The sequence below is a fragment of the Scatophagus argus genome, chromosome 3, assembly GCF_020382885.2.
Source record: "Scatophagus argus isolate fScaArg1 chromosome 3, fScaArg1.pri, whole genome shotgun sequence".
Classification (NCBI taxonomy): domain Eukaryota; kingdom Metazoa; phylum Chordata; class Actinopteri; family Scatophagidae; genus Scatophagus; species Scatophagus argus.
This window is the reverse complement of record NC_058495.1, coordinates 7,364,630-7,391,165: the sequence shown is the minus strand read 5'-3', so window position 1 is coordinate 7,391,165 and position 26,536 is coordinate 7,364,630. Positions and strand designations below refer to the sequence as shown.

The following is a 26,536-nucleotide window of genomic DNA, read 5'->3' as shown; positions in this document are numbered from 1 at the left end:
AGAGAAGAAGAAGAAGAAGAAGAGGAAGAAGAAGCTGGGCCGTGAAGTCGTTCAGCTGAGGGAATAAATAAGAGGAGTAGTTAAGATAAGGAGGACACACACACACACACACACAGACACAGACAGCTCAGGCAGTGTGCAGAGCGCGCACCTCTCGGGAGGAGGAGGAGGAGGAGGAGGAGGAACCAGAGATCTTCGCTCATTTACTTAACATCACTGCCCCACCGCCGGGAAAGCAAACCCGCTCCTGAAGCTGCACAGGAAGAGAAGTGAGATCGATGAGAGTGTGTGTCTGCAGAGAGCTGTCAGCTGTCCGCACCTGGAGCCTGTCGACCGAGCTCGTGCTTCTTCTTCTTCTTCTTCTTCTTCTTCTCCTTCTCCTCCCTCTTCTTCTTCCTCTTCTTCTCCTCAGGAACTGCAAGTCATCAGGAGTGCTCACTTTGTCACAGATTTGCCGGGACACTTGTGAAGAGTGTGCGGAGTCCTCTGGGCATGGAGAGACAAGCGCTCTGACTGTTAATCGGATTTTTTTTTTCCTTCTTTCTAAATGATGGTAAGTGTAAAATACTGCAGCCTTCCTTTGACCGTGGTATCGTGTTCGTCATTTCGAAGCTGTTTATTCTGGCCAGACAACAAGATGAAATAGTTATGAGTAGAGGTCATCCTTCTCTCACTGAAAACACTGATGGTGTTCAGTCCTCAATAAACATCGCATTTAATTCGCCCTGTATTTAGATCTGATTAACGACCCCTTAATTACTGCCTGACATCATCCAAAAATTACAACAAATGAGCATAAGACTGTTTATTTTACTTTGCTTTACTTTACTATTTTAGATCGATTCTAATAACGTTACCTCGTCTTAATTTTAGTTCTATTAATATAATGATGACAGTATTTGAAAAGGTTTATTTTTCACGTAATGTGCATGGAGATTTAAGAGATCAACTGCAACAGGCATAAATGTAGCTATTTAATTTAATTATTACGCTAATCCTCAGAACAAATCCTCACGCAAACGCCAACCGCTCGTTGAACACATTGGGGATTTATATAAAGACGAACTAATGCTAAAACAGGAAGGCCACTGTAAAGGTTAATGGACTATTTTCCTTTTCAGTGAAGTTAGAAAACTTCCTGTCAGCTGAGGACACAATCTCATTATTTTCTACTTCATCGTTCTTGCTCAACTTTCTATTATTTAAATTTGTTCTGGGAATTAATAACAAAGACAGAACACCAACACCCAGCACCATCAAAAAATATCACCAAATAATTATCAGTGTCTCCCCGAGCCCTGTGGGAGACGTGGGGGGAGTGGGGGAGGCACTTAGATTGAGCTCCTTTGTTTTTCTTGGTGCTGGTTGAGTCGGTGTGACACTTTTTTGCTTTGCCTTAAGTAGAGAAGATTGCACCCAATTCGCTGACACCCCCTCAGCAGCCATGCAGGGACCCTCATTTACTAAATTAGGGGAGCCTCGCTAAGCATTTTTCAAAGGCTGGTATTCATATTTTTCAAGGACCCCTTCATGGCTCCAGACTAGAAACTCCCTCGCTGTGTTTTGCCAACCATTTAAATCACCTTTAATCATTTCTATCAGCTGCACAGTTGCAGGAACAAGGATTAATGGGGCCCTTTGGTTTTGGAAAAAATAGATTTAAAGCAAAGAAATCTGGTAATTCTTGTAAATCTGATTAAAGATTTAATCCTGATGTTTAAAAGGTTGCCTATGAATTAACTGAAATTTAAAAAATTCTTTCACAATTTTCTCTCATGTTATTTTTAATGAATTAAGAGAAATATAAGCCTGATCGCAGCCGGATTTCAACCGAATTTAACTGAACATGATCAGAACATTTTAGGTTTGCGTCTTCATTATTGAACACAGGAGCTTTTTTTCTTTTCACTATTGTGATCGTTGGTGCTGGAAAGCAAAGTTTAACCAAAGTGAAATGTGTTTCACATATACCAGATCTCAAAAATGCTTGACTTTGACTGACTTTAAAATAACTGGACGCATAGCTCTCCTTGTCAACGTCTATTACCTGAAATAAACCTGCAGGGGTAATGGCCAGCCAAAGTGTGATTTTTATTTTCAATAGTTGCTGTGTCAGATTCAGTTCTGTAACAAGTTGTAAATCTCAGTCCGTCTCATTTATATTCCTGTATTTCCTGACGTCCAAGGGTCTCGATGGAGGCGGGGGTGGGGGGGTGGTGGGTGTTCTGCTCAGACCACATACCGAATGTGTGTGCTTGGGCGTGTTTGATTTAACTCTGCGGTTCGTCTCTTAATAACATTAGGCCCCATTTCTGGACTAAGTCCTCTCCATGGCTGTGCCGGGACCTTCGCCGTCTCCCTCCCTCTCTCTCCTCAGCCTTCGTGGTTCCTGTTACTGGCTCTAATAAATTGTGAATACGCACAGCAGCCCAAAAAGTCCATGGCTGTGGAGAATTCCCCATCCTGTAGCGCAAGGCACCCCCTCTTAAGAAAACACAAATTAATTCCAAAGCCCTCTGTAGCCAAACGTTTGTGGAATGATAAATATTTTCATAGGAAGCTCTGCTCTTCCTGACTTTATCTGCACCAGTTCCATTATATATCTTCACAGCTCTTGATGTCTTTTAGCTGCAGTGTATCTCTCTCTCTCTCTCTCTCTCTCTCACTCGCTGGGAGTCAAACAGCATTGCTGACTTGAACTCAAGGTTAAACCAGGGCTCTAATAGTCTGAAAATATATTCAAACCACCTGCACTGAGATGAGTTTGTTCAGCATTTGTTGCAGATGTGTTTGAGTTTTCTGGCTCCTCTGCACTCTTGTATTTATTCACACACTTCCTTTGTGTTTTTGCTCAGTCCTGTGTACAGAGCACATCTGTCTAAATTTACATGTGGTAATTCTAATGCCAGCAAGACCTTTAAGTAAGTATTGTACATTCACCAGAGAGCACTCATTAGCAGCCATAGTGTCACGGTCCGCTTCGTTCGTTTTCATTTCTTTTGTATCTCCTTGAGGGGTTATCCTATAATGAAATGAAGTAAAGAAAAGTGTGATTTATTGTTTTTCAAGGCATGCTGTAAGTTAACAAAATCACAAATTTTATTTTCTCACGGCAGTTTTAGTTTCAGCTTCTGATCTTTATACAGCTTCAGAAGAAGCGATCACGAGTGTAGCCTGATAGTATGTGCAGCTGTCTGCGGAAACTGTCGGACTAGATCAAAACTACACGCTTTTTATTGAAGTAAAGCATTAAAGCAACAGCAGAAGGTGATGCTGCTAGTCAAAAGTAATCCAAGAAGGATGAAAAAATATTTCTGAGAACAGAGTTGCTGAAGTATTCGCATGTTCCCTCTAATGCTTATCGTTTTCTCTCATTTGTATTTGAAGGATGTTTGTGTGTGCGTGTGTCAGAATCTTTTGCAAAGTGATGTGTAAGTTGTGACACATAAGTTTGAATCTGCACATTCATGTTAGTATGTTCTTCTGAAACAGAAGATGGGGAGAAGAGGTGCTGGTGACTCTGATCTGTTGGCTCTTGAGCACTCTGACGCTCGACAGTTATCACACTCCCCTCTAAATGTCTTCTCACCCCTTCCCTCTCCCTTTTCAATTCTCTTAAGCCTCAGAGAGCACCCGGGGAGGCATTGTGATGATGTGTGTGTCGGCCTATGTGTGTGTATTAAACCCTGGGTTGTCAGCAGACAGCAGCTGTCTCTCTGGCTATCTCCATTTTCCTTATCTCATCTTGAAAATGGTGAAGCCACACACATTGCAGCACATAGCCTGCAGTGACCACATTTCACTTCTTCAAGCTTAATGATGACAGTTTATGTGTTTTCCTCTTAAAAGAGAATTTAATAATTCTCTGTGGCTCTGCAAATATTTTTTGATTTCAAATTTTTCTTCATTGTGTTTTTTCTGAAGTTAGTTTTCTCCACTAATTTCCAAATTTTAAACCCTGTATTTTCTGAGATCTCATCTTATGTCTCATTAATCCTGCATTCTTATCTCTCCAAAAAGACATAAATCACTCTCCTGCTTTCTCTTTTCTCTCAGTTTCTCTGTCACAAACACACACACGCGCCACACACACACACACACGCACATGCTTACGCAGTAAATCTACCAGTGAAGAAGTAATTGGACCTCAGTCTGTCTGTAACGCCTGTGAGCTTCAGCTACCAGCAAGTTCTGTCTGGCCAGCTGTTAGCAACTAGGGCGGCCATTTGCCGCCATCTGAGGAGACTGATCGAGGGCAAACCTTTTTGTCCTAATGACTAATAAAGCAGCCAGGCTAAGTGTGTGTGTCTGTGTGTCTGTGTGTGTTTGTGTGTGTGGAGTTCATTAGAGAAAGCAGGAGCACTCATGCAGTCAGGCGTGTGTCAGGTTTGAGTGTGCGAGTGTGTGTGCGACCACCCTCCCATCACTGGACCAGATGTTTTTTACCTGGGAGCCAGACCACCATCTGACTGGGGTCAGCCCAGTCCTCCAACCCCACACCCGCTCCTGGGCTGCTGGGAGGTCTGCCAGCTGTCCTTCACTCTGACCCCCGTCCCGGGGCACTGGTTCTGGGAGAGTCAGAGCCTGGGCCCTGGGGTAGGTGGTCCTTCTCAGATTTGGCAAAAATACAGGGGGAAATTATTAGGGATATTATTAGAGCGTTGCGTACCAAAATATGAGGGCAAGTAAGGAGGAATGAAAGGAAGAAGCATAAAGAGAATGTAGTATTTTTTTGAGATGTAATAAGAAAGGAGTGAAATGAGTGTGCGTTGTGGAAAAACAGGGTGATAAAGACACTGGCACTGCTGAATGAAGAGGTTTTGATTACTTAGGGATGGGGGGTGCTGGCATTAAAGCAGCCATGTTGCAGAGAATCAGTCAAGTGGAAAGAAAAGGCCACCAAGCCTGGGAGCTAAAGTTTCAGAGTGCAGACAGAGTCGACAACAGGTTCACTGCTGCCACAGATTAACTGGAGCCTCTCGCAGAATAACTTCTGTTTCTTTCAAAGGAGTTTTGTGTCTGTCATTATGGGACTTAACATTCATTCACTTTTGATTTAAAGAACTTCAGCATTGGCCAGGTGCGTGTGCATGAAACGCCTATGAACCTGTCAATAAAGGGCTTTATCGCTTGTTTTAAACTGATTGCTCAAGTTTTCTCATTTTTGGTTAATGATGTAAATATTATAGTTCTGTCAGTATAAGCTAGAGACATTTGCATGCTGTGTGAAACCTCATTGAGATGAGTCAGTGTGAGTAAATGGGTGAAACATGGAAACATCTTACTCATGTGCTTTTACTTTTCACTTTCTCAGCAAATGTCTGACTTGGTATGTGGAGTCAACAAAAACATGACAGGTTACCGTTGAGATTTGCAACTGTTGCTCAGGTTTTTTGCTGATGGATGGTTTTGTCTGGGTGTAAACAGAAATATTCACTTAATTAGCTTGGGTGTGACAACAACACCAAACTGTAGTGTGCCGGGTATAAAATAGCACAAACAGGATCTTAAATAGAACATTGCTCCTTTATAGGGACACTTGACACTTTGACTGAATTCTCCTGAGCTATGATTCTGGATGATATTTAAATATGTGGACTTGGAATGGTTTTGTTTCTTCATCAGTGTTCTGGTTGCTGAGGCCACAGTGGGTTGAGTTTATCCATCCTGAACATCTGTTAGCGGACCACTAGCACATCTGAGTCTCTGTCGCTGCACAGCTAATGTACCAGTTTCAGTTTACCCAAGACAACTGTTCAACCTCAGTCACCTGCCTGTTGGACTGTTGATTAATATTGCATCCATGATGTCAGTTTGTTAGAAATGTTTGATACCTCTTGGTGGAGCTAGTGAAGTCAAACATATAGTGCTTTCATCCTCTCAGTTGTGATGCTGTGCTGCTTTTCTTTATGTATTATATGACAGCAAAATGAACATATTTTGGTTTTGGACTGTTGATTGGACAAAACAAATAATCTGAAAACATCACCTTGAACTTTCTCTTTTTTCTAGCATTTTATAGACCAAATGATAAACCAATGAACTGAGAAATAGTCTGTAGAATAAGATAATGAAAATAAGATAATTACTCCTAAACCTACAGCTCTCTGCATTGATGCCAGAATCTCTAGTTACTCATAAATACGTTTGGTGCATGGGACTTAGCTGGTGAGCAAGTATCTACAAAATCTGCAGCTGGATTAATGCATATAACTTTCAGTCTAAACATGATATTGAGACTGAATTAAAAGTCTCTGTATGGTTTGGTTTTTTACTGCAGTCTGCCTTGTCGAACTGTTAGCTGGGTGCCAGAGATGGGTGAAGAGGGCAGTAGGTGGCAGATGGTATAGAAACAAATGCAAATACTGGACCCTTGTTCTGCTTCTTTTATGTGCGACTGAGAGAGGGGGCTTGTGTGCAGCAGTGAATCAACCCCCAACTTTGCCCCAGGCACTTTGGTATACTGACTGACCAAATTGAGGGCTCCAGGTGGGGTCCCATATGGCACCATTACAGACCAGCAAGTCACCTTGTGAGCCACAGCGTTTCAATAAAAGGTCAAATCATCATGGATCGTGGCAGTGTGTGACCAGGCTCTTATATGTCATATCGAGACTCAGACAGACACTGATACAGCACACATATTAACACTGTAAACATGTCTAACCACACACAGTAAGTAAGTAAGTATGAGCAACACACAGCTTTATTGGACGTTCTGTGAACCCTGACTAACTCTTTTGCCACCAGCAGAACACACATATAACAAACTCTGCTAGTTCTGTCTGAAGCTGGCGGGCATTATATGTGACAAGTCATTAGTGATATTTATGTCATGTCCGGGATAGAGTCCTACATTTCAAATATGAGATACATTTTAATACAGCTTTAAGTGAACTGGGTTTCAGGATTTTCACATGTTGAATAATAGACAATACATCATTCTGAGTCTGATGTGTTTCTGATGATGTGAAGGTTTAGTTACATTCACCAATATTTGTTACTTACAACTGGACACATTTAAACCGTGGCAACTAAGTAGCAGTATTACCTTTTTCATATCATGTCTTTATACCATATCTCTTCTCCTTGCATTTTAGGTGTTTGCTGCTGATCATTCAGCATGTGAGGGCTGAACAGTTTAAGGGTCAGAATAATCTGAGCAAAGTGCTTGTCGGATTGCAGATCAAAATGAAATGCCGTTCGCCGCATGTTTCTGATGTCAGAATTGAGGGCGGTCCGTGTCTGTAAAGTTTTTAGAACATTCAAAATTGATAATCAGACAGTTTAGTTTGGCCAGTTTAACAGCGATGAAAATGTAAGCAGGACTTGAACTTCTGTCATTCATCACAAAACTGCTTCCATCATTTATAAACAAGTGCAATACACAAATGATTATTGTCAAAAGCTCTTAATGACAGCCAGCTTTTCTCCCCACCTTTGCACATGGCCGTTTTGAACTGCTATAAACACTTTTGGTCTCAGATGTAGTTGAACGATCCTTTGTTGTGAGTCTACTTTATTTAGAGTAAGACATCCTCCTGATAAATGCAGCTGGTTGGCACATAATGGATCAGTTTCATGTCTCTCATCTTTTCCTCACTCAACAGTTTAACTGAACAGCAGTTAAATCTGCATAAACTCAGTTTATTCCTTTGACTGTATCAAATGACGTTTCAACTTCAAGCACAATACACCATCTTGTGATGTAATCCATCAGCTCCAAGACTAGAATTTGATATCCGTGAAAGAAGCAGTGGTCTAGCAGAACCCTGGGACCCAGGTGAAACTGGTGGGGCTGGCCTTGTGGCCTTGTGGCTCCCTGTGGCCCTGCTGGGTTTGTTTAAGCTTTAGTTTCAGCCCTCAGCTCTCCACATCTCTGCTGAGCTTCGCTCATCTTCCCTCCGGTGTCCTGCAGTTCCCATGGCCTTGTGCGCCCTCCTCCCAGGCCTCACCCTGAACCAGGAAGTGCCTTCGTTATCGCACGCAGTTTTTGTGTGATTCAGCTGAAGTCAAGAGGACTCCAAACAGGCGTCGCTTTCACTTTTGATCCCTGACAAGTACTTGAAATGCAACACACAACAGCACTTTCCTTATTTTTTTCTCTGTGCTGTGGGATCAGGCCTTTCCAGCTTCATAGTCTGCATGTGATAAAGGTCAGATCTGGATCTCTGCTGGCCACAAGGTCTTAAGAGTAGTGCAAAATCACCGGAAACCAATTATACACATGAACATGCGCATTAGTTTAAAAGTACATATGTCCAAATGAGGTGAAACAAACCAACATTTTGCCAGGTACAATGAGAATTCTCTTTGCACAAGGCTATTAGTGACTCGACTGTTTTGTTTATGTTTAATTTAATTTCACCTACTCAGATGTGCAGGTTGATTTTTGGCTGTAGAGTCTCTGTGGCTTCTTTCTAATAGAATTATAGTTATTTACTCAAAAAACCGCGAGCTGTCTTTGGTGTTTTTAAAGCCAGGAGGGCAGCTCCATCAGCTGGAGCTGACAGAGCATGAGCTTTGTTTTCTCTTCTATCAAAAATGCTGGTGTCAGTGTCATTGAACAGTGGTTTGTCTCAGGTTTTGCGATGCCGGCGATGGTGAAGCTTCTGTTGGTCAGCAGACGTCACAGTTTTTGCAGCTTTTTTTTTTTTCAGGCACCTTTTACTTTCTTCCCCACACCTTCATTTCTCGGCTGCTATAAAACCTTGCTGCCCCTATAATTCATGACTGTCATCTGTCTCTGTCGTTGTGTTGTCAGCGAGGTCAAGGGTCAGGCAGTTAGCTGCAGCTTTGCCAGATTGGAATGGCCCAGAGGCAAAGAGAAGGACAAAAAGAGACACCGAGGGAAAGAGAGAGAGAGAGAGAGATCAAATTGATAAAATAGTTTAGCTTGTTGTGCATTGACATGAAGCACAAACAAACAAGAGTAGATGTAATGTTACTTAGCCAAAAGCAGATAATTTTGTACTTTTTGTGGTTATCTGTCTGTGTTATGGTCTTAAACATTACATAACAAAAAGAATGTGGGCATTACGTATACATATGTGATTATTAAACATCTCATTCAAAAACCATGAGCATGAGTATGTTGCACCACCAGACTGCATTCCTCTGAAGAGGCTTTCCACATTATCTTTTGGCACCTGACTGCAGTCTCAGAAGCATTAGTGATGATTGGCAATAAGACCTGCCTCGCGGTTGGGTTTCAGTTCTTCCAAAATATGTTAGATGGACTTGAGGTCACTGCCTTGCGCAATTTCACACCAAGCTCAAAAAACAATCTTTAATTTTTTTTTATTATTTATTCATTTTGTGCACTGGGAATTGTCATGTTTGGGTGTTCCTCAAACTGTTGCCTCAAATTTGAAAACATGCTATTGCTTGAAACGTTGTTGCATGTTATAGAATTAAGAGGTCAAGTCAAAACCAAAATAAAAGACAAAAGTGAACAGAAGTGTCCGACGTGTCCACATATTTTTAGTCCTAGAGAGTAAATGGCTTGACTTTTACCTAAAGTCACCCATAGTACAATGTGCTTCAGACCGACTGCTACATTGTGTGGGTTTGCTTTAGGATCTGACAGACTGACCTCATTCAGCTTCCTGCTTTGACTAATTCATCTGGCATTGAGCTTTTGACCTCCAGCTCTCTGAGCCAGGACCTCTCATTCCCATTCTTCTTTTCACTCTTTTACCCCTCTGTTACATCTGTTAATGGGGTGGGCAATATATAGTACAAACGTCTACCATCTTATTTAACAATTGTGCAACATGTTACGATGAAAAATCCATCCAACCATTTTTTATACAGCGTATCTGTCAGGATCGCTGTCATTTCCTAATGACAACACACTGACATCAACACAACATTTATGTTGTTCGCTTTCTTTCTTTCTATCTTTAAACTTAATTAAGCTCTTGAACTGTGTGTTTGGAGAAAATAGCCACTCCTCCCTCCTCATTATAGCACGCCAGGGCCCGAGGCACATCGCCATGTGTCAGTCACCTGCATACCTGTGTCCTGATGGTGTCTGTTTGCTATTGTTTCCACAGGACAGTTGACGGTTTGAGAGGAACCTGACTAACAGCACTGTGACGGGATAAAGAAGATAAAGCCCTTACCACAGCCAGGTGAGAGAACAGCACTACAGAGAAAAGAGTGAAGTGCTGCCCACTTGAGAGACTGTAGTCAATCCAGTTTGCCTGTGAAGTATACAAACAGATTATATATCCTTAAAATAAACTCCTACTCCTACATGATGAATGATCCAAGTGGTCATCAGGACACACTTCTTTTTCATTTGATTTTTCTCTTTATCAATTTTCATTGATTGATTTTTACTGGAGTCTCCTGCACTCCTGCACTAAAATGTCCTTCTAATATGTGAGAAGTACTTCATTACAATTCCATTCATTAAAGTTTTATTTGAGTCTTGCTGTTTATTTCCTGGTTTTACTGCTAATCTCTTGACTGTCCCTCTTCTTGTTTCATTCACAGGGCTTCTTATTATCTATTTCAAACTCACTGAACCTGCTGCAGGTGAGTTTTTAATTTGTCACTGAAAGTGGAATTTCAGTTTTTATACTATATAACAGTGTATGTTTTATGTTTATAATTGTAAAAATGAAAGCTTATTTATATTGCAGTTTTTATCTGTTGACTGAAAACAAGCGGAATCATTTAGAAACATTTGGTTTTTGACATATAGGTAGCTTTGAGAATTTCTCCTCTGTGGGGCTAATAACGTCCTAACTTACAAGAGCAGTAAAGGATACACTTCTGTTTCTTTTGCTGAAGTTAAGTCTGAAATTTCAGAATAGTTCTTTGCTCTGTTTGCAGTATTAATGTCTTTGGTTTGCAAAAGAAAGTTACATGTATGCATGTTTCTGACCGCAGAGCACACTCTTCCTCATGATATGATATTCTGTTGTAATAGAAAATGAGATTGAGAACTTGTCATCAGAAGTCTCTTCATTATCTCTTCCTTCTCCAAGATCCGCTGACCTGGACACGTGTCATGGCTGCATATGGACAGACTCAGTATAGCCCCGCCCTCCAGCCTGCAGGGCCATACACACCTTACACTCACCATACGCAGGGCTACAGCATGCCATCTTATAGTAAGTGTAATCAAACATACAATGAAATCCATGCATCAATTGAGTAATCAACTAAAAAGCGAAAAACATTTGTATTATGCTGGAAAGGCATACAGGTACAACTTTATCTGATTATTTACATCAGATTCTTCTGGCTAGTGTAGTTCTGTTTATTTCTCTGCATTGTTCATTTTCTTTTTTATTACGGAAGAAACAAGACGCAAAGTAACCATACAGCACAAGTACAGCATATTACACATTCAAATGGAAATAAATTCAGTCGCATTACAACAAAATGCCCTGACAAAGCAAAGAAGGGAGACATGAGGGAGTACAATCCGTTATGTAATGGATACAGGAAACATTGCAGAGATATACTGGTAACTGTTATACACACGTATGATGAGTTCTAAGCTTGTGGTCAGGGTTGTTGATGGAAAAGTGTGCACTTTCAGGAAATAGACAAGGTCTTACACTAGAACGAGTAGGCTAAAGCTTACATAAATAAAAACCCATACAAAATAAAACCCTGATAACTGGAGCAGGACATGTGTGTACGGTCAACGACTAGCTTCATCTAGTTAGCTAGTAAAGATATAACTTGTTCCGTCAAAAGAAAGAGCTCACACATAATACAACATCCAGCTTGTTTACAATATTGTTGGCTAGTTTTTCATGAGAAAATAAATTCATCCTCTGTTCCATAACTCTCTCCATACTTAGACATTAAAACAGAAGATGGCCTGAGCCACTCTCCGGGACAGACTGGACTGCTCGGCTACTCAAACTTCGGCAGCACTCCTCCCAGTCAGAGTCTCTACAGCTACTCACACACACACGGTCAGTGTGAAACACTGTATGTACTGACTGTATGGACACATTATGACACACACTGGCACACAGATTTTACATACACCATCTTTGATTTCAGCCTTGCGGGAAGGAGCATCCATCTTTTCCTTTTCCTCCTCTCGTCTCATCCCCTCTCCTGTCTCCTCATCTTTCTCTCTTTTCCTCTCTTTCTCTCTGCCACACCTGTTCTCCATTAGCTGCGGTCTGGACTCCTGGCGTCAAACGTCTCCCCACCCCTCCTCTTTTCTTGGGGTCAGGCCCCCTTTCTCCACTCAGACCAGCAACACAGCATGCAAGCGCTTGTGTCTGTTAGACAAAACGAGAGAGTGAGAAAACACATAGACAGAGGAAAAAGAAAGAAAGAAAGAAAGCAGAGGGGATGGAAGAAAGGGAAAAAAAGCAAAAATAATGGAGAGAACAAAACATGGGGAGAGAGAAACAATAACTCAAAATGAAGATGTGGTACGCCTGGGAGTGAGTGCAGCTCTCTGCCCACGCACCGCTCTGTATGTGGGTGTGCGTGTTTGCGACTGTGTGTGTGTCTATCTGCGTTGTACACATTCCACAGTCGTCCGGCGCCCAAAGCATGACTCGCTCTGTGTGACTTTATGGCTCTGAAAGCAGCGTGAAATTGACCTTGAGTGTGAGAGGGGAGAGGTTAAGGTGCATTATACAGAGAGGTGAGAGATGAGCCTGTTTCCACTGTATGGATGAGACAAAGGAGAGACAATCAAAGTTTGTTTTCCACGTGCTGTTACATACTGTGTGTCCTAGCTTTTTAAAATGCTCGGTACAGTACTGTAATCTACATTCTAAGGTGCATTCGCATGCCATCTCTTTCAAGGTATGCAACTTTTCTCCTTAGTGACCAAGCTTTGTTGAGTTTCACCAAAAGTGATTTGATTCCCACAGCAAACCCCAGTTTGTTTGGATGTTTTCAGAGAGTAAATCCAGGTCAATGAGACTTGAATCAAGTTTTTGTCAGTCTGGGATCAGTTTTGATCAGTTATAATACCAATGTACTCTTCAAGTTAGATGCTGAAACCAGGGAATACAGTGACGATCCTGAAACAAACACATCAAGAGACGTGATAAGAATTCTTAGTACAAGGCTGCTGACCTGGCTGAGTTTATTGATGTGCCACATGTAAATACCCTGAATTGTAAAGTTGAGAATATGATATTTCATGTCAAGACACTGAAGCACTGCTTTTAAGGGAACTGCAAAATTATTGAACTTGACAGTTCGTTTTATGTCTTGAGTTAGTAGTTTGATAAAGTCAACTCACCATCCACTTGCTAACTTTTTCCAGAGCTTTCATCACGATTAAGATTGTTCAGTTGTCATGGAGATGACTGAGTTGTTATCATGTGACTTCAGTATGAAACTATGGGGGGGAGGATCCTAACCCCTGACTGTGTTGTAGTTTTCCATATCATTCTTTAAAAGGATGTTCAGATGTCAGACATTATGCAGGAATGTAAATATTCATGTACACACACTTTGAATGAAACCTTTTACACACTGCAAGGTCTTGGATGAGTGTGCTCTGTTGGAGCATGACTGTTGAACCAACAAACAGTTTTTTAACAGTGTGTAGTCTGAGTTTGAGAGACACTGTTCCCAAACAAAATAAATTTGTTTGAATATTTTTATCCATAAATCATTAACTGCGAACTTCAAAGGGTAATAAACTGCCACAACAACCAAATGTTTGCAGGATTTGAGAATGTTTCCATGTCATCCATTATACTGTACACAGTACATGAGCGCACACACACAAATACGGGCACACATGCACCGCAAAAAGCCATCGAAACATGTACCGTACACTGTGTGTACAACTGAAACCAAATGGGGACTATGGGAGCCTTTTCGTGTTTACTCAAGAGACCTCCTGTATTTTTCCTTTAGTTGCTTTGAAGATTGTTATGTTGTTCAGGGAGGTTTCTGTGTGGTTCTTCCATTGAGTCATTATTCTCCTGTTTGTCATGCACTGTGCAATGGAGAAGAAGAAATAAAGAGCAGGAGGGAGCAGTAGGGACTGATGAAACGGTGGAAGCTAGACATGAGGAAGTGAATCTTTAAAAATATATTGTCAGACATAGGAGAGGACATTTCTATTATCCTCCAGCGTAGGTTCTTCACGGAGAGAATACTAAATCAACATAAACTGTTTGAGCGTTGAAATTACGTGATATTAATTTTACCTTCCTCCTGCACATAAGAAAAACCACCCATTCAGTAAACAGTTGTAAACAAAGCAATTATTTGCAAATGCTGTTTGACCTGTTTTATATTTGAATACAGACTTCTGCACATGAAACTGTTAGGTTATGTCTTACCAGCAATCAAGTGCTACATATCTAAATGCCCTGCTATACCAGATCACAGCTCCTTGATGATCCCAGAAGCCACTGCGTGTGAAATATTTTGCCTAAGATGAGGCATGAGATACACTGTCACTATTTGTAAGGATTTTTAGCAATGGTAGCTAGCATCATTGAAATAACGCTGATTTGGAGATCCCCTCACTCTACTTCCAGCTCCACCGTGAGGCTGATTTTTGTGGTTTTGAGTGAAATGTTTTGACAGCTGTTGAATGGAACGGTTGCCATGAAATTTGGCACAGACGTTTATGTTCCCTGTAGGATGAATTGTAATAACTGCCGACGTCTTCACTTTTCATCTAGCGTCATCGTCAAATCAAAACTTTAATTTGTCCAAGACATAAATTAGAGCTCTGCAAAAATTATGACCCCTCAGCCCCAGCTGCACTTTGCTGCAGATACTAGCACCAACCTAAATACACTAAACCGAGACTGTGAATATGATAATCTTTTCTGCTCATCATTAATATTTTAACGTCGTCACTGCAAGAATGTGAGCGTGATTGCATTAGCATTGGCTCAAAGCAGTGCTGTGGTTTAATATACGCTCTTTGAGCTGTTAGCAGTCTCATTCAAACTTCACTTCAGTACTAGTTCACTGATATCTCACCGATGTACCACATATTAGAAACCAGTAAGGAGCTCTTTATCGCTGCTGTGCTTTTACATTGGTTGGGAAAAAGTAATGGAGTAAATAATTGATTGTTTGCTTATGAGCAGTATAAAAGTATAACACTCCAATATGAGAAGCTATACATAATACAGTCTTATGCCCAAATCATGTCAAAAGTTCATATGTTCCTCCGTGGTCCATGGTTAACTTTGCAGTTTTTGGTTAATTTCTGTCTGTAAACTTTGGTGGTAATTGACAAACAGAAAAAATGAAATGAAATCTATTTACATATTATCTTTATTACAAAATAAGTAAATAGTCAGGAAAAGAGTATGAACAGACCCAACAGAAAAATGCAGGGTGAGACAGCAACACTGTATGGAGCTCACTGCTTGGAGAAGGATGTTCCTGTGTTTGGCTTGATTAGAATGAGAAGATTCCCAAAGCAGCACCAGCAACAGCACCAATGGAGGAGCAGCAGACTTTCCCACCTGTACTGTTATGTCAAACATAAATCTCTCTCTCAGCCCCTGCAGCACTGAGCTGTCAGTGGAAGAAGGAGTCAGAGTTTACTGCTCATTACTTCACACAGCTTCACAGATCAGATCGGATGTTGTGAAACTCTATATGAAGTTGATTCATCAATGCAAGATATAACACAGACAAACCACCAGTTCACAGATTGGAATTGTTCTCTGTCCTGCAGGATGAATTATTACCTGACAGTTTTGACCTTTGTTTTTCCATTTCTCAGGTGGTGGTATTTCATCTGGAATTTTTCAAGGCACCCATGCAATCTCCAGTTCAACTCCATTTAACCCTACCCAACAAGTGAGTAATGTAACTTCAGAAGGAACTATTACTGCCAAGAAGAGTTTCTACAGAACAGAACAGTACAGTCATTGTAGAAGAAAAACAAATTGTAAATTATAGCAAACTTTACAAATAACCTATTGATTTTCCTACTGTCACAGCCGTCTTATATGAATCTTATTGTCGACTCTCTCAATGTGCAAGGCCTTATTTTGGATCGAAAATATTAATATTTTGAAGATACTGACTAACTAAAGTCATTGTTTACATGCTTACAGGAGTTTTCAGCATACTCAAGCTATAGTCAGAGTCAGTACTCCCCGTATTATAACACACATCACTACAACAGTCCCTACCTAACCAGCAGCAACATCAGCCCTGCTGCCATCACAACTCCACTAGCTTATCAGCATCCGGAACACCCCGTCATGCTGCCCAGTCACAGCCCAGAATCACACACAGGTAAGTGATGAATCACCTTTATGTTTTTTGTCTTTCAATGAGCCTGAGATAGCTTAAACTTTATGTCAAATCTGAGGACTTTCACCTTTGACGTGCTCTTGACTTAATAAATCCAAGTCAGAATCTGGAAAAAGGCGGTTTCGTAAAGACTGTTTAGCAACTTATTGTATGGTTTTGTGTGGTAGGGGAGTACCACCCGCCACCCAGCCCTCCCACTCCAGGTAAAGATGAGGGGGTCCCGGCACGAAGGGGGTCGGATGGCAAGCTGAGAGGGAGGAAAAGAGTCAGTGACCCTGCTCCACCTCTGGACTCTGATATAGAGGTAAACACACTCTCACACAGTGTTGAAAATTATCAGTATTTCTCTACAATATTTATCTTTCTCTTTCTCTCACGCACACACACATAAACTTTCATGAGGTTAACATTACATTTCTGTTATTTCACTGCAGCGTGTGTTTATCTGGGACCTGGATGAAACCATCATCATTTTCCATTCACTCCTCACGGGAACCTTCTCCTCGCGATTTGGCAAGGTACGGTGATACGACCCCTCCCTTTGTCATTTACTCTAAGAAGTACGTGCTGTAGTTCACACTTAATTATAAGATAGGTAGGCACAAAACCCTCACAATAACAAACCAGCGTAATCCTCACATCACCTTTTGTCTCGGTGATCAAGCGCTTGTTTGACTAACAGTCAAAGGTTTGGTTGTCCGAACCGAGTCCATGACCTTTGGGTCCCGTCCCTGAGCGTTTTCACACGCTGGCTGCCTTTCTTCCCTCTTGTTTCTTTTCATAATGCACCGGGGTTGTTTAGCTATCCCGGCGTGCTGCAGCGTGATTGACAGCCAGCAGGACCTTTACATAACAGACAGGCAGCTGACAAGGGGCGGACAGTGGTGCGTTTCTTAGTTTTGGCCGAGATTCTGTGTTTTGAATTCCCACGGTCCCCCTGCGGGTTGACACAAGGCTGATGGGAGTTTGAAAGCAACGTTTCTGATCGGTTCAGCCCCCAGCAGGCCATGCATGCCGTTGTTTCTTTTTCTTTCAGCCTCGGAAAGAGAGGAGGGGGCTGAAAAGAAACAGAGTGGAAGAGACAATGAGAAAGAGAGAGAGCAAGAGATTGGATGTGTTGAAATGTGACTCATGTGCCAAAAATTCCTGATTCCACCCACCACCTAAACACCCCGCTGCTGGATCCAGGGAAGCTCAGTTGGACAGGCTCTGACATCAAAACTGAGACATGCAGCAGAGGAATTGAATGAGTGACAGGGGAAAAACAGATTAACAGTCCAAAGTGTCAAGACAGCTTACAAGCGAGCAATGCTTTTTTCTTTCTTTTTTTTCTTGTCTCCCTCCCAAATTTGCAGTTAACACATCCTCCTCTGACCACCATAATGCTGCTTATTTCTTTTCTCCACTTCACCACTTTGTGTCCAGCTTTCTGTCTACTTTTAAGAGCCCTGGATCTTCCCATTAGAGTCAGCCTATTAAAATCTTACAAAGTTTAGACCTATACGTAAAGGCAAGTCTAGGCCCAGCGTGCAGGAAAGACTAATGGGTGTGTTGAAAGACAGTTGTTTTCACCAGCTTGGTGAGCCAGAGGTGAATGCAGATCCACATGAGGAGTTTATTCCCTCCCCTCTAACAGCTCTTCCATTATCTCATCTATCATGCAGCACCCCTCTCTGTCCTAAAGTGTGTCAGTTCTTTTCCCCGCTCTGTCTTTTATATCAAACTACTCTGGCATAAGAGTAAAGGTGGGAAGCGAATGCTTTGGGTGCTTTGCTTTTGTGTGTGTGTGTGTGTGTGTGTGTGTGTGTGTGTGTGTGTGTGTGTGTGTTTTCTTTCCTCCTTTTTTTGACTCGCTTATTCTCTTAGATTATGAGAGAGGCTTTCATTTTTTTCTTCTGTGTAGAGGAAGGTGATTACAGATAATTATTTTAATTATTAGATAAGCACAATCCTTTCTTAAGCCTTTAACCCCACCCTCTTCATCCTTTCCATTCATCTCTTCCTCTTCTCGCCAGTGTTTCTCAGTCCTCCCCCACATTATTTTCTCCTTGTCATCTTCTTCCTTCTCCTCCTTCTGAACTCTTTCCACCCTTTGACCTCAGTTACCTTACACCCTATTTTAGAGTGGGGCATATTGGAATTGTCATTATTTAACCCACTTTTGTCGTCAAGCCCAATTCTACAATTTTGAGCCAGTTCCTCTTGTCATTTCAGATGCACTAATCTAACATTCACCTTTGGCTGACTCCCGTCTGTTTCTCTTGTCTCGCTGCCAAAGACGAGCCAACGCTGCCATCAAAACAATGCAACACACATACATTCACACACCTGCTTTTGTAGTCCTGAACGACGACATGCCATGCTGTTTGTCAGCCTGACTGCCCGCACATTATGATTTGGTGTTTCTGCAGCTGATGATCTGTAATTGCTTGTTTAGAAACAAAGCCAAAGTTGGTGTAATGCAACACCTGCATATTTATTCTGTCTCCCATGAGAGAAAAAGAACAGGAGAAGAGAGGTGGTATTGATAGAAAGAGAAATGCTGAAAGAACGTAAGGTGAAAGACTGACAGTAAACAAACAGCACAATATACTGTATCAGAGATACCTGCCCTTTTTTACTAATACGACTGATAAGGTGAAACCTGCAGTGCCTTATTGTTTTTGAACTATTAAACCTACTGCGATGCCAGAATAGTAAAAAGGGACACAGAGACACACTTTATAGATGAAAGTATTCGGACACACCTCTTTATGGGGCTGTTTTTTTTTTTTTGGTTTGGGCCCTTACTTCCAGTGAAGGGAAATCTTAGTGCTTCAGAGACATTTTGGACGATGCTGTGCTTCCAACTTAGTGGCAACAGTTTGGTGAAGGCTCTTTTCTATTCCAGCCTGACTGTGCCCCAGTGCACAAAGCAAAGTCCATAAAGACATGGTTGGAGCAGTTTGGTGAGGAAGAACTTGACTGGCCCACACAGAGAAATGACTTCAACCCCAGCACCTTTGAGGTGAACTGGAATGGAGATTGTGAGCCAGGCCTTTTGGTCCAACATCAGTGTGTGACGTCACAAATTCTCTACTGCATGAAGGGGCAAAAATTCCCACAAAATGTTGTGAAAAGTCTTCCCAGAAGAGTGGAAGCTGTTATAGCTGCGGTGCTGTCTGTGTATTTAGAATGCAATGTTATGTTTTTAGGACATACATAACAAAACAATTTTCTTCTTATAATAGTGATAAGTTTTAAGTTGTAATGACATGAGAATATACCTTATTAACAAACCTTTCACAATATAATGTGATTGTGATAATTTTTTTTTTTTTTTTTGAATTAAATTTGTCTCATTTAATGATGTCATGCATAATGTACTGTAGTATGCCAGGAAAAAGATTTAGTGGAGAGATTTCAGCAAAACTGTAGGTGGGTTTAAAGAGATAAGAATCATTAATCATCAAGTTTGATTGACAGATAAATATTCACAGTTGCCTCTCCTTGAAACCTGTTCATGTCAGTCCAGTTGAGTTTTTGAGAGGTGAAAGGAAAGCTCTTCAGAGGGACAAGCAGGCAGCTGCTCTGACAAGATGAATATAATTAACTTATTATTCTCCAAATACCAAACATCTTAGGCCATCAATTTCAGCCTGGGCTCATGATTGTATTAATTATTAACTAACTGATAAGAGTGCAGCTCCTGAAGTGAAAGAGCTGTTGTTCTGACAGCATTCTTATTAACCAGGTCAAACCAAAAGCTGTAGTTTACGGAGCAATTTTCTTTCATTTAGATGTGTTGAAGTGTGTGTGCTTCTGGTTGATAGGGATCTTTACTGTGCCTGAGGAGAAATTTGTTGTCAGTATAATACACTTCAGATGACAGACATGAATGCATATATGCAGTACATCTACCCTAATTGACATTTGATTGATGGGAAATACTTTCGATGATTAATGGATTATAGTTTTGGTTCTTGGAGCCAAAGAGAATTAAAGTAATTTGTGATTTGTGTTCAAATAACAGATGTGGAAGAGTACACAGCAACTTTTAACAACCTTTTCAAAATGTTATTAATCTAAGGTCTGTGTGTGTGTGTGTGTGTGTGTGTTTGTGCGTGTTTGCGGGCATCAGGACTCTTCAAAGGCAGTGTCCCTTGGTTTGTGGATGGAGGAGATGATCTTCAACCTGGCAGACTCGAGACTCTTCTTCAATGACTTGGAGGCAAGTTTTCACTTTTGAGCAATAAACTGACAAAAGTATGTGTGTGTGTGTGCAGGATTAAATTTTGTACAAACTTACTAACTTTTGTAGCACTCTGCAGCTCTTTTTGAATAATTGTGAGACTGTGAATTATTTTTAGTAAGCTGGAAAATAAGAGAAGTGAGAATATATCCAACATTATGACTTGGCATACTGCTGACCAGAAACATTTGCAACAGCCTAGCAAGAGGTTTGACATTTGGGCGCTATTTTCTTACCTGGAATACAGCACAGTGGCAGTCATTGTAGAAATCCCCTCACACACATTTTTCCTGTATTAATTCTTACTACAGCATTTTCCAAACAATTTGCCCTCCTCAGTTGAGCAATATTAAAAGGAGGGGTTGTTAACATCTGGCATAGGTGCCCTGACGGTTAGACTTAATCTGCTGTCTAAAAATCCACTGCAGTTAACATGGAAATCGTGCAACCTCTAAAAAAGATGACTCCTCAAAAAAAACAACAAAACTCAAGTAGTCATTAAAATGCAGTTTACTACCTGTTAGTGACTGAAAAGGTCATATGTTTTTCAACCTGCATTCCTCAGCCTTGTTCTGACAAAGAAAAAGATTAGAGTTTTACGTAGGGGCAGAACAAGTACACTTTGTGCTGTAATTATAGGTGTGTGTCTGACTATCTGAGGGGAAAATTAGTCAAATGGGAGGAGGAACAGTCAAGAGGAGGGAAAGGAGCCAACAAAGCCATTTGCAAACCCGGTTCTTAGCCCCTCTTTTGTTGTCAGGGCTCAGTAAATCTCTAAAGCAGCAGGTCACAGCGGGCTGCCGACTGCTGTTAGATCTCCAGGTACAATTGTCTTGTCCTTGCCACTTTAGAAGCTACATCACGGCTACGAGTGGTGTCCCTGGTGTCGTAACTGTAATACCACCAGCCTGGCATGCCTGTCTGTCAGATTAATCAGTTTGCAGTTGAAATTTCCTTTATTAAAAATGCAGATTTCTATGGCTATATTCCACTTCATTTCCAGCTCTTAAAGCTCAATTAAAATGAGAATGCTCTGCAGGCTCTGACTTTCAGTGCTATAATTTGTATTTCATGGTCAGCAGAAGCGGCCATGCAGGGGTGGATGGCACCTGAGTGGGAGATGAGTTACAGCCCCTGGGAATTGAGTTATGTGGCGATGAAGGGAAGATGAGGTAGCGTCTCCATCTGGCTCAAGATGGCTGTAAGGTGATAGGGGACCCTGTCTGTCCTGGGTCAGAGTGTGACAACTAGAAGTTATACTGCGACTTTCTTTTTGCACATATATGTGCATGGCTGTGTGGGTGTATTACTGCATGTGTATTATGTTTATGTGACAGAAAGAAGGCTGTGAGACTTAGAGGCTTGAAGCTGGACTCTGGATAAAGACAAAGAAAAAAGAGAGATCTTTTTCAGCAGACGCTTATTGCTAGACACATTTGTGTATTTTCTCCTGGCCTGTGATGATGGATTTATGCTTCTTGTTTTTGTTCGTCCTACACATCCAATCTTAATAACTGTTTTCAAGTTTCTTATTTCACTGCATATTGCTGAGGGTGTTTTGGCTGCAGCCACACTTTTAAGCTACAGTGGAGTTTTTAAATCCTGCGGTTTGGTTGGTTGCATTAACGCTCAATAGAGAGAAACAACATGCACGCTATTGTGTTTGTCATAAACAATGGCCCTTTCTTTATTTTTTTATTTAACCAAAATGTTGGACACATTATAAAAAACACAGATTTACTTGAACTTACTACATGGTTACAATAGAATTGCACAGCCAACTTGACTGTCCTGTATCTCCGGCGCCTCACTGTGCCGTGTCCTGACACCTTATTTCCTCTTTCTTTGTCTTTTATTTTAGCTTTTTTTTATTTCTGCAGCTGCTGTCATTCCTGCAGGCTCCCCTAAAGAGGACAGACCTGCCTGTGCAGGGCTCCACTCTGAAATAGATCTCTTGATATATCCGATCTCCTTTTCATTTCCCAGGAATGTGACCAGGTTCATATTGATGACGTGGCTTCAGACGACAATGGACAGGACCTAAGGTAAAGCTTCTACCGTGTTACTGGACTTGCTTACTGAGTTACTGAAAATCCAACAGTTGTGCCGTGGCTTGTGAACCAGACTTGCCCTCTGGGTTTTAGTGCACAGGAGGAAAAAAGCAGGGAGATGAAGAGTGTGTGTCTGTGTGTGTTCATGCATGCAAGCATGTGCATGTCTTTTATTTTCCCGACTTCCACAGCCATATAGTATGTCACAGGATTATCCAACGCTTTCATTTCTCATCAAAATATCTCTTTATCATTCCTGCTGTCTCCCTCAGTCCAGACATTTTATTGCATAAACTTGTTGAAGCACTTTAGGATACTTTTAGGGGTGATTTGAGAAAGAGCCAGAAGTATTTATTTTATTGAACTTGGCCCTTTTCATTCTCAAAGATGTTTTTATATTTATCCTAGCTGTGCTGAATGTATATACATCATGATTTTTTACTGACAAAGCTTCTTTCATGGGTAAAAGTCAGTGTCTACTATGCTCAATTTTAAGTGTTTCTTGTCCCTGAAATTTTTGTGGTTGTACTGGCACACCTCCCTAAATTTGATGAATGGTTTAAGTGCTGCCTTCTTGTCCATAACCAGAATACTTTGAATCAATTTCTGGAGCTAGAAAAGACATTTATGAATATCCATAATTATAATTGTGCTAATTCTTCAGGCATCCCCTCTGAAACACAGACAGCAGTGCTAAGATGCTCTGGAACAATGCAGTTTGTATTTTTATGATCTAAACCCTGACAGTTTCCTGTATTGTGATCCTGCAGCACTTACAACTTTGGGTCGGACGGCTTCCAGAGCCCAGCGGGGGCTGGCTCTCTGTGCCTGGGGTCAGGGGTCCACGGAGGGGTGGACTGGATGAGGAAACTGGCTTTCCGATACCGTAGAGTCAAGGAGATATACAACACATACAAGAATAATGTTGGAGGTAAGTTTCATCCAATTTTATTTTGCACTGCTGTGAACAGAAAACCAAGATAGACCACAGTGATCTGTCTGAGTGTCGTTGTTCTTGCTCTAATCAAGCTTTACAGGCTTCTTCAGGAAAATAAACCCGAATATTTGAAGCTTTAGTTTCTGCATTAGTCAAATTTCTGTCAGAGATGAAAATGCAGTGAGCATAAATGATAAAGGTCTGCTCTTTGCAAGATAAAAGTCACAAGTTTTTGTTCAGTGTGGACCCTTGTGCACTGCTGATTACAGCTAGCTGCTTTACCTCTGCTGGAATGTGTATGAAGTTTTGTGTCCGGCCAAGGACTGCAGACAGACCTGTTGTCAAACTATCTCATTAAATGAGAGCTATAAGGGTTCATGTCCTTGCTGTTGTGTTATAAAGACTCATCATCAAGCTTATGCTTCTCCCTGGTGGGCAGGTTTGCTGGGCAGCCCCAAGCGAGAGGAGTGGTTACAACTGAGGAGAGAGATGGAGGTCCTGACTGACCTGTGGCTGACTCAAGCACTCAAAGCCCTGGCTCTCATCAACTCCAGGTCAGTTCATGCCACCGTGGTTTAACCAACAGGTCATTTAACATTAGCTTGTTTTTTTGTTTTTTTTAATTACAAATTTTCTCCATAATCTCTTATCAGTTCCTGATATAGCAGCATCATTTAAGGTGTCATGACTTAGTTGTAGTATAAATGTGTCTGTCCTGTCCTGTCCTGTTCCAGGCCTAACTGTGTGAATGTATTGGTAACCACCACCCAGCTCATCCCAGCCCTCTCTAAGGTGTTACTGTACGGTCTGGGCTCAGCTTTCCCTATAGAGAACATATATAGTGCCACAAAGACAGGTGAGGAAAATTTCAGGAAGAAGGAGAAATGCAACCAACATTAGTCTCCTACCATCCTTTTAATTTCTTGTACCAGTAAATTAAACACATTTCCCATTCTAAAACCTTTCTTTAAAGGTACTGTTTTTTACTATTTATATTTTAATCTGATTCTTCTCTTCCCCCTCTTTTCAAAGGCAAGGAGAGCTGTTTTGAGCGTGTCTCTCAGAGGTTTGGTCGGAGAGCAGTGTATGTGGTGGTAGGAGACGGAGCTGAAGAAGAGGCCGTAGCCAAGAAGGTATAAAACAGTCTGTTTTTTTTATGACTGTGACTGCTGAAAAATGGGCCTCAACTAATCGGTTAACCTAAAGACACTCGATTTCTACAGCTTCTGTGTCTGTCCTTGTCCTTTTGGGACAATCTCTGCATTGAGTTTGGCATTTCTGCAAATTTTATTTTTTGTTATGCTTTTCCACATTATGGGCCAGCAAGTTATCCACATACTCTTTCACCAGTGTTGGGTAATAGTGAACTACATGTAACTAAACTAGTAGTTCAGCTATATTTTGCAGTACCTTGTGGGTAGTTTAACTGTATTGTTATTTAATTGGATACATTTGATTCAAGTGGTTTAAGTACTTTTTCACTTTACTTTAATGTACCTTACTTTTTAATGTAATCCCGCCCACCTGAACTCTTTTTGAAGTGAACTCAACTGAGTGGCATGTGACTTTTTAGTATTTTTTATTATTATATTAATTAATCCCCCAAACCACAGTCTGTATTTCACATCTGCACTGCATATGCAGGAGCAATGCGAGCATATCTCCTTTAACTTTGCATGTTTCACATTAAATCTGAATTCTGTTTTATTTTTGTTGTCTCAGAAAAACATGCCTTTCTGGAGGGTGTCCTGTCGGGCTGATCTGGAGGCCCTGAGCCATGCACTGGAGCTGGACTACCTCTAGAGGGCGCCAGCTGGCAAACTTCTGCTCTTCCATCCAAATCATGAGAAGCTCCTGAACTCCTGAGTGCGGCTAAACGGTGAAGGTGCACCCTAGAGACTGATTCAGAATCAGTATTGCTATTTCAAGGTTTGGCGAAAGGCGTTGGATCCTAATTAGCACCGAGGCAGACAACTTCAAGCCAAAGCTAAAGGAACGGTGAGGATTTTTACGGTGAGGCTGCAGTGTCTAAATGACACATCAACGTGAAGCCAAAAGTGCTGGACCAAAACAAAAGACCAAAGTAACATAAGGGACCAAAGCTTCATAACTAACCCCAGGGAACTATGGATAATACTGCAAATACTTTTTTAAAAGCCTTATTCATTTTCTTAAATTTTAGTTCATCTCAACTTGATGAAAGGTGTCCCACTTTTGCACGCAACAAAAGTGATGCACTGAATGCTTTTACGTCCTGTTCATTGAACCCAGTGAGTGCGTTTGCATGAATGAAAAGATCAGATTGTTATTAAACTGGCATGATTGTTTGTTAGATTGTTTGTCCTACCATGTCTTTTTTATTTGTTGTGACACTAAACTCGTTTTCCACTGACCAATACTATTTTCAAGACAAAATTTTGAAGAAAATATAATGTTACGTGGGACTGATTTTGCCTTCATAATGATTTTAGAATTGTTTTATTCACATGTCGGCTAGATAAATGTTAGATAATATTCTCCTTATAGGTAGAGGCTATTGAAAATAGTCTTATTTTGTTTTACCATTAAAATGTGAGCTATTTATTATTGGTTAAATTCATCACACAATGAGGTATAAACAGTTTGGGACTTCACTATAGTAAATCTTCCCTTGAAAGACCAAAAACATGCTTTTGTAAAAAATGTTTTGATAAGAAGATGTCTTGAAGATACTGTATTATAGGCTGGTGCTTGAATCCCTACTTTTGATTCTGGGTTGTATATGTTGTCCTGTTTTAACTCTTTTCTGTTCTGGTTTCCACATATCCTGTTTGTAATATAGATGAACTGGTATGGTTGTGCATGTGCCGATTACACTGCCTGTCAGCTTAGCTATGATTTGTATATAAAGCTTTATTGTCGATTTGTTTTGACAGACAGTTAAAATAGATAAATAAAAATAAATTAATTGCAGTGTGGGGAAAAGTGAGTTGAGTTTCATTTTTTTTCCTCAGAGTTACTCAGTCCAGAGGTGTATGAAACAAGATGGACTGAATGACAAATAAATGATAAATGCTCTTTGTT

General features: G+C 41.0%; 1 protein-coding gene across 1 annotated transcript; it reads left to right on the top strand.

Annotated features, from left to right (window-relative positions):
* eya2 (EYA transcriptional coactivator and phosphatase 2) lies at positions 1 to 26,530 on the top strand. Its single transcript, XM_046383167.1, has 16 exons — positions 1 to 553; positions 10,059 to 10,136; positions 10,504 to 10,545; positions 11,001 to 11,126; positions 11,829 to 11,945; positions 15,716 to 15,792; positions 16,053 to 16,236; positions 16,422 to 16,558; positions 16,689 to 16,772; positions 20,375 to 20,464; positions 22,472 to 22,530; positions 23,307 to 23,467; positions 23,913 to 24,027; positions 24,208 to 24,329; positions 24,506 to 24,606; positions 25,196 to 26,530. The coding sequence occupies exons 4-16, from the start codon at positions 11,024 to 11,026 to the stop codon at positions 25,274 to 25,276; spliced, it is 1,431 nt and encodes a 476-aa protein (XP_046239123.1). The 5' UTR covers positions 1 to 553; positions 10,059 to 10,136; positions 10,504 to 10,545; positions 11,001 to 11,023; the 3' UTR covers positions 25,277 to 26,530.
* The last annotated feature ends 6 nt before the right edge of the window (positions 26,531 to 26,536 follow it).

Bases quoted from the DNA above. Each gene is read 5' to 3' on its own strand.
- eya2 (XM_046383167.1), top strand. From the start codon at position 11,024: ATGGCTGCATATGGACAGACTCAGTATAGCCCCGCCCTCCAGCCTGCA. The intron at 11,127-11,828 runs GTAAGTGTAATC...CTCCATACTTAG, and splicing joins CTACAGCATGCCATCTTATA to ACATTAAAACAGAAGATGGC. The intron at 24,607-25,195 runs GTATAAAACAGT...TTGTTGTCTCAG, and splicing joins AAGAGGCCGTAGCCAAGAAG to AAAAACATGCCTTTCTGGAG.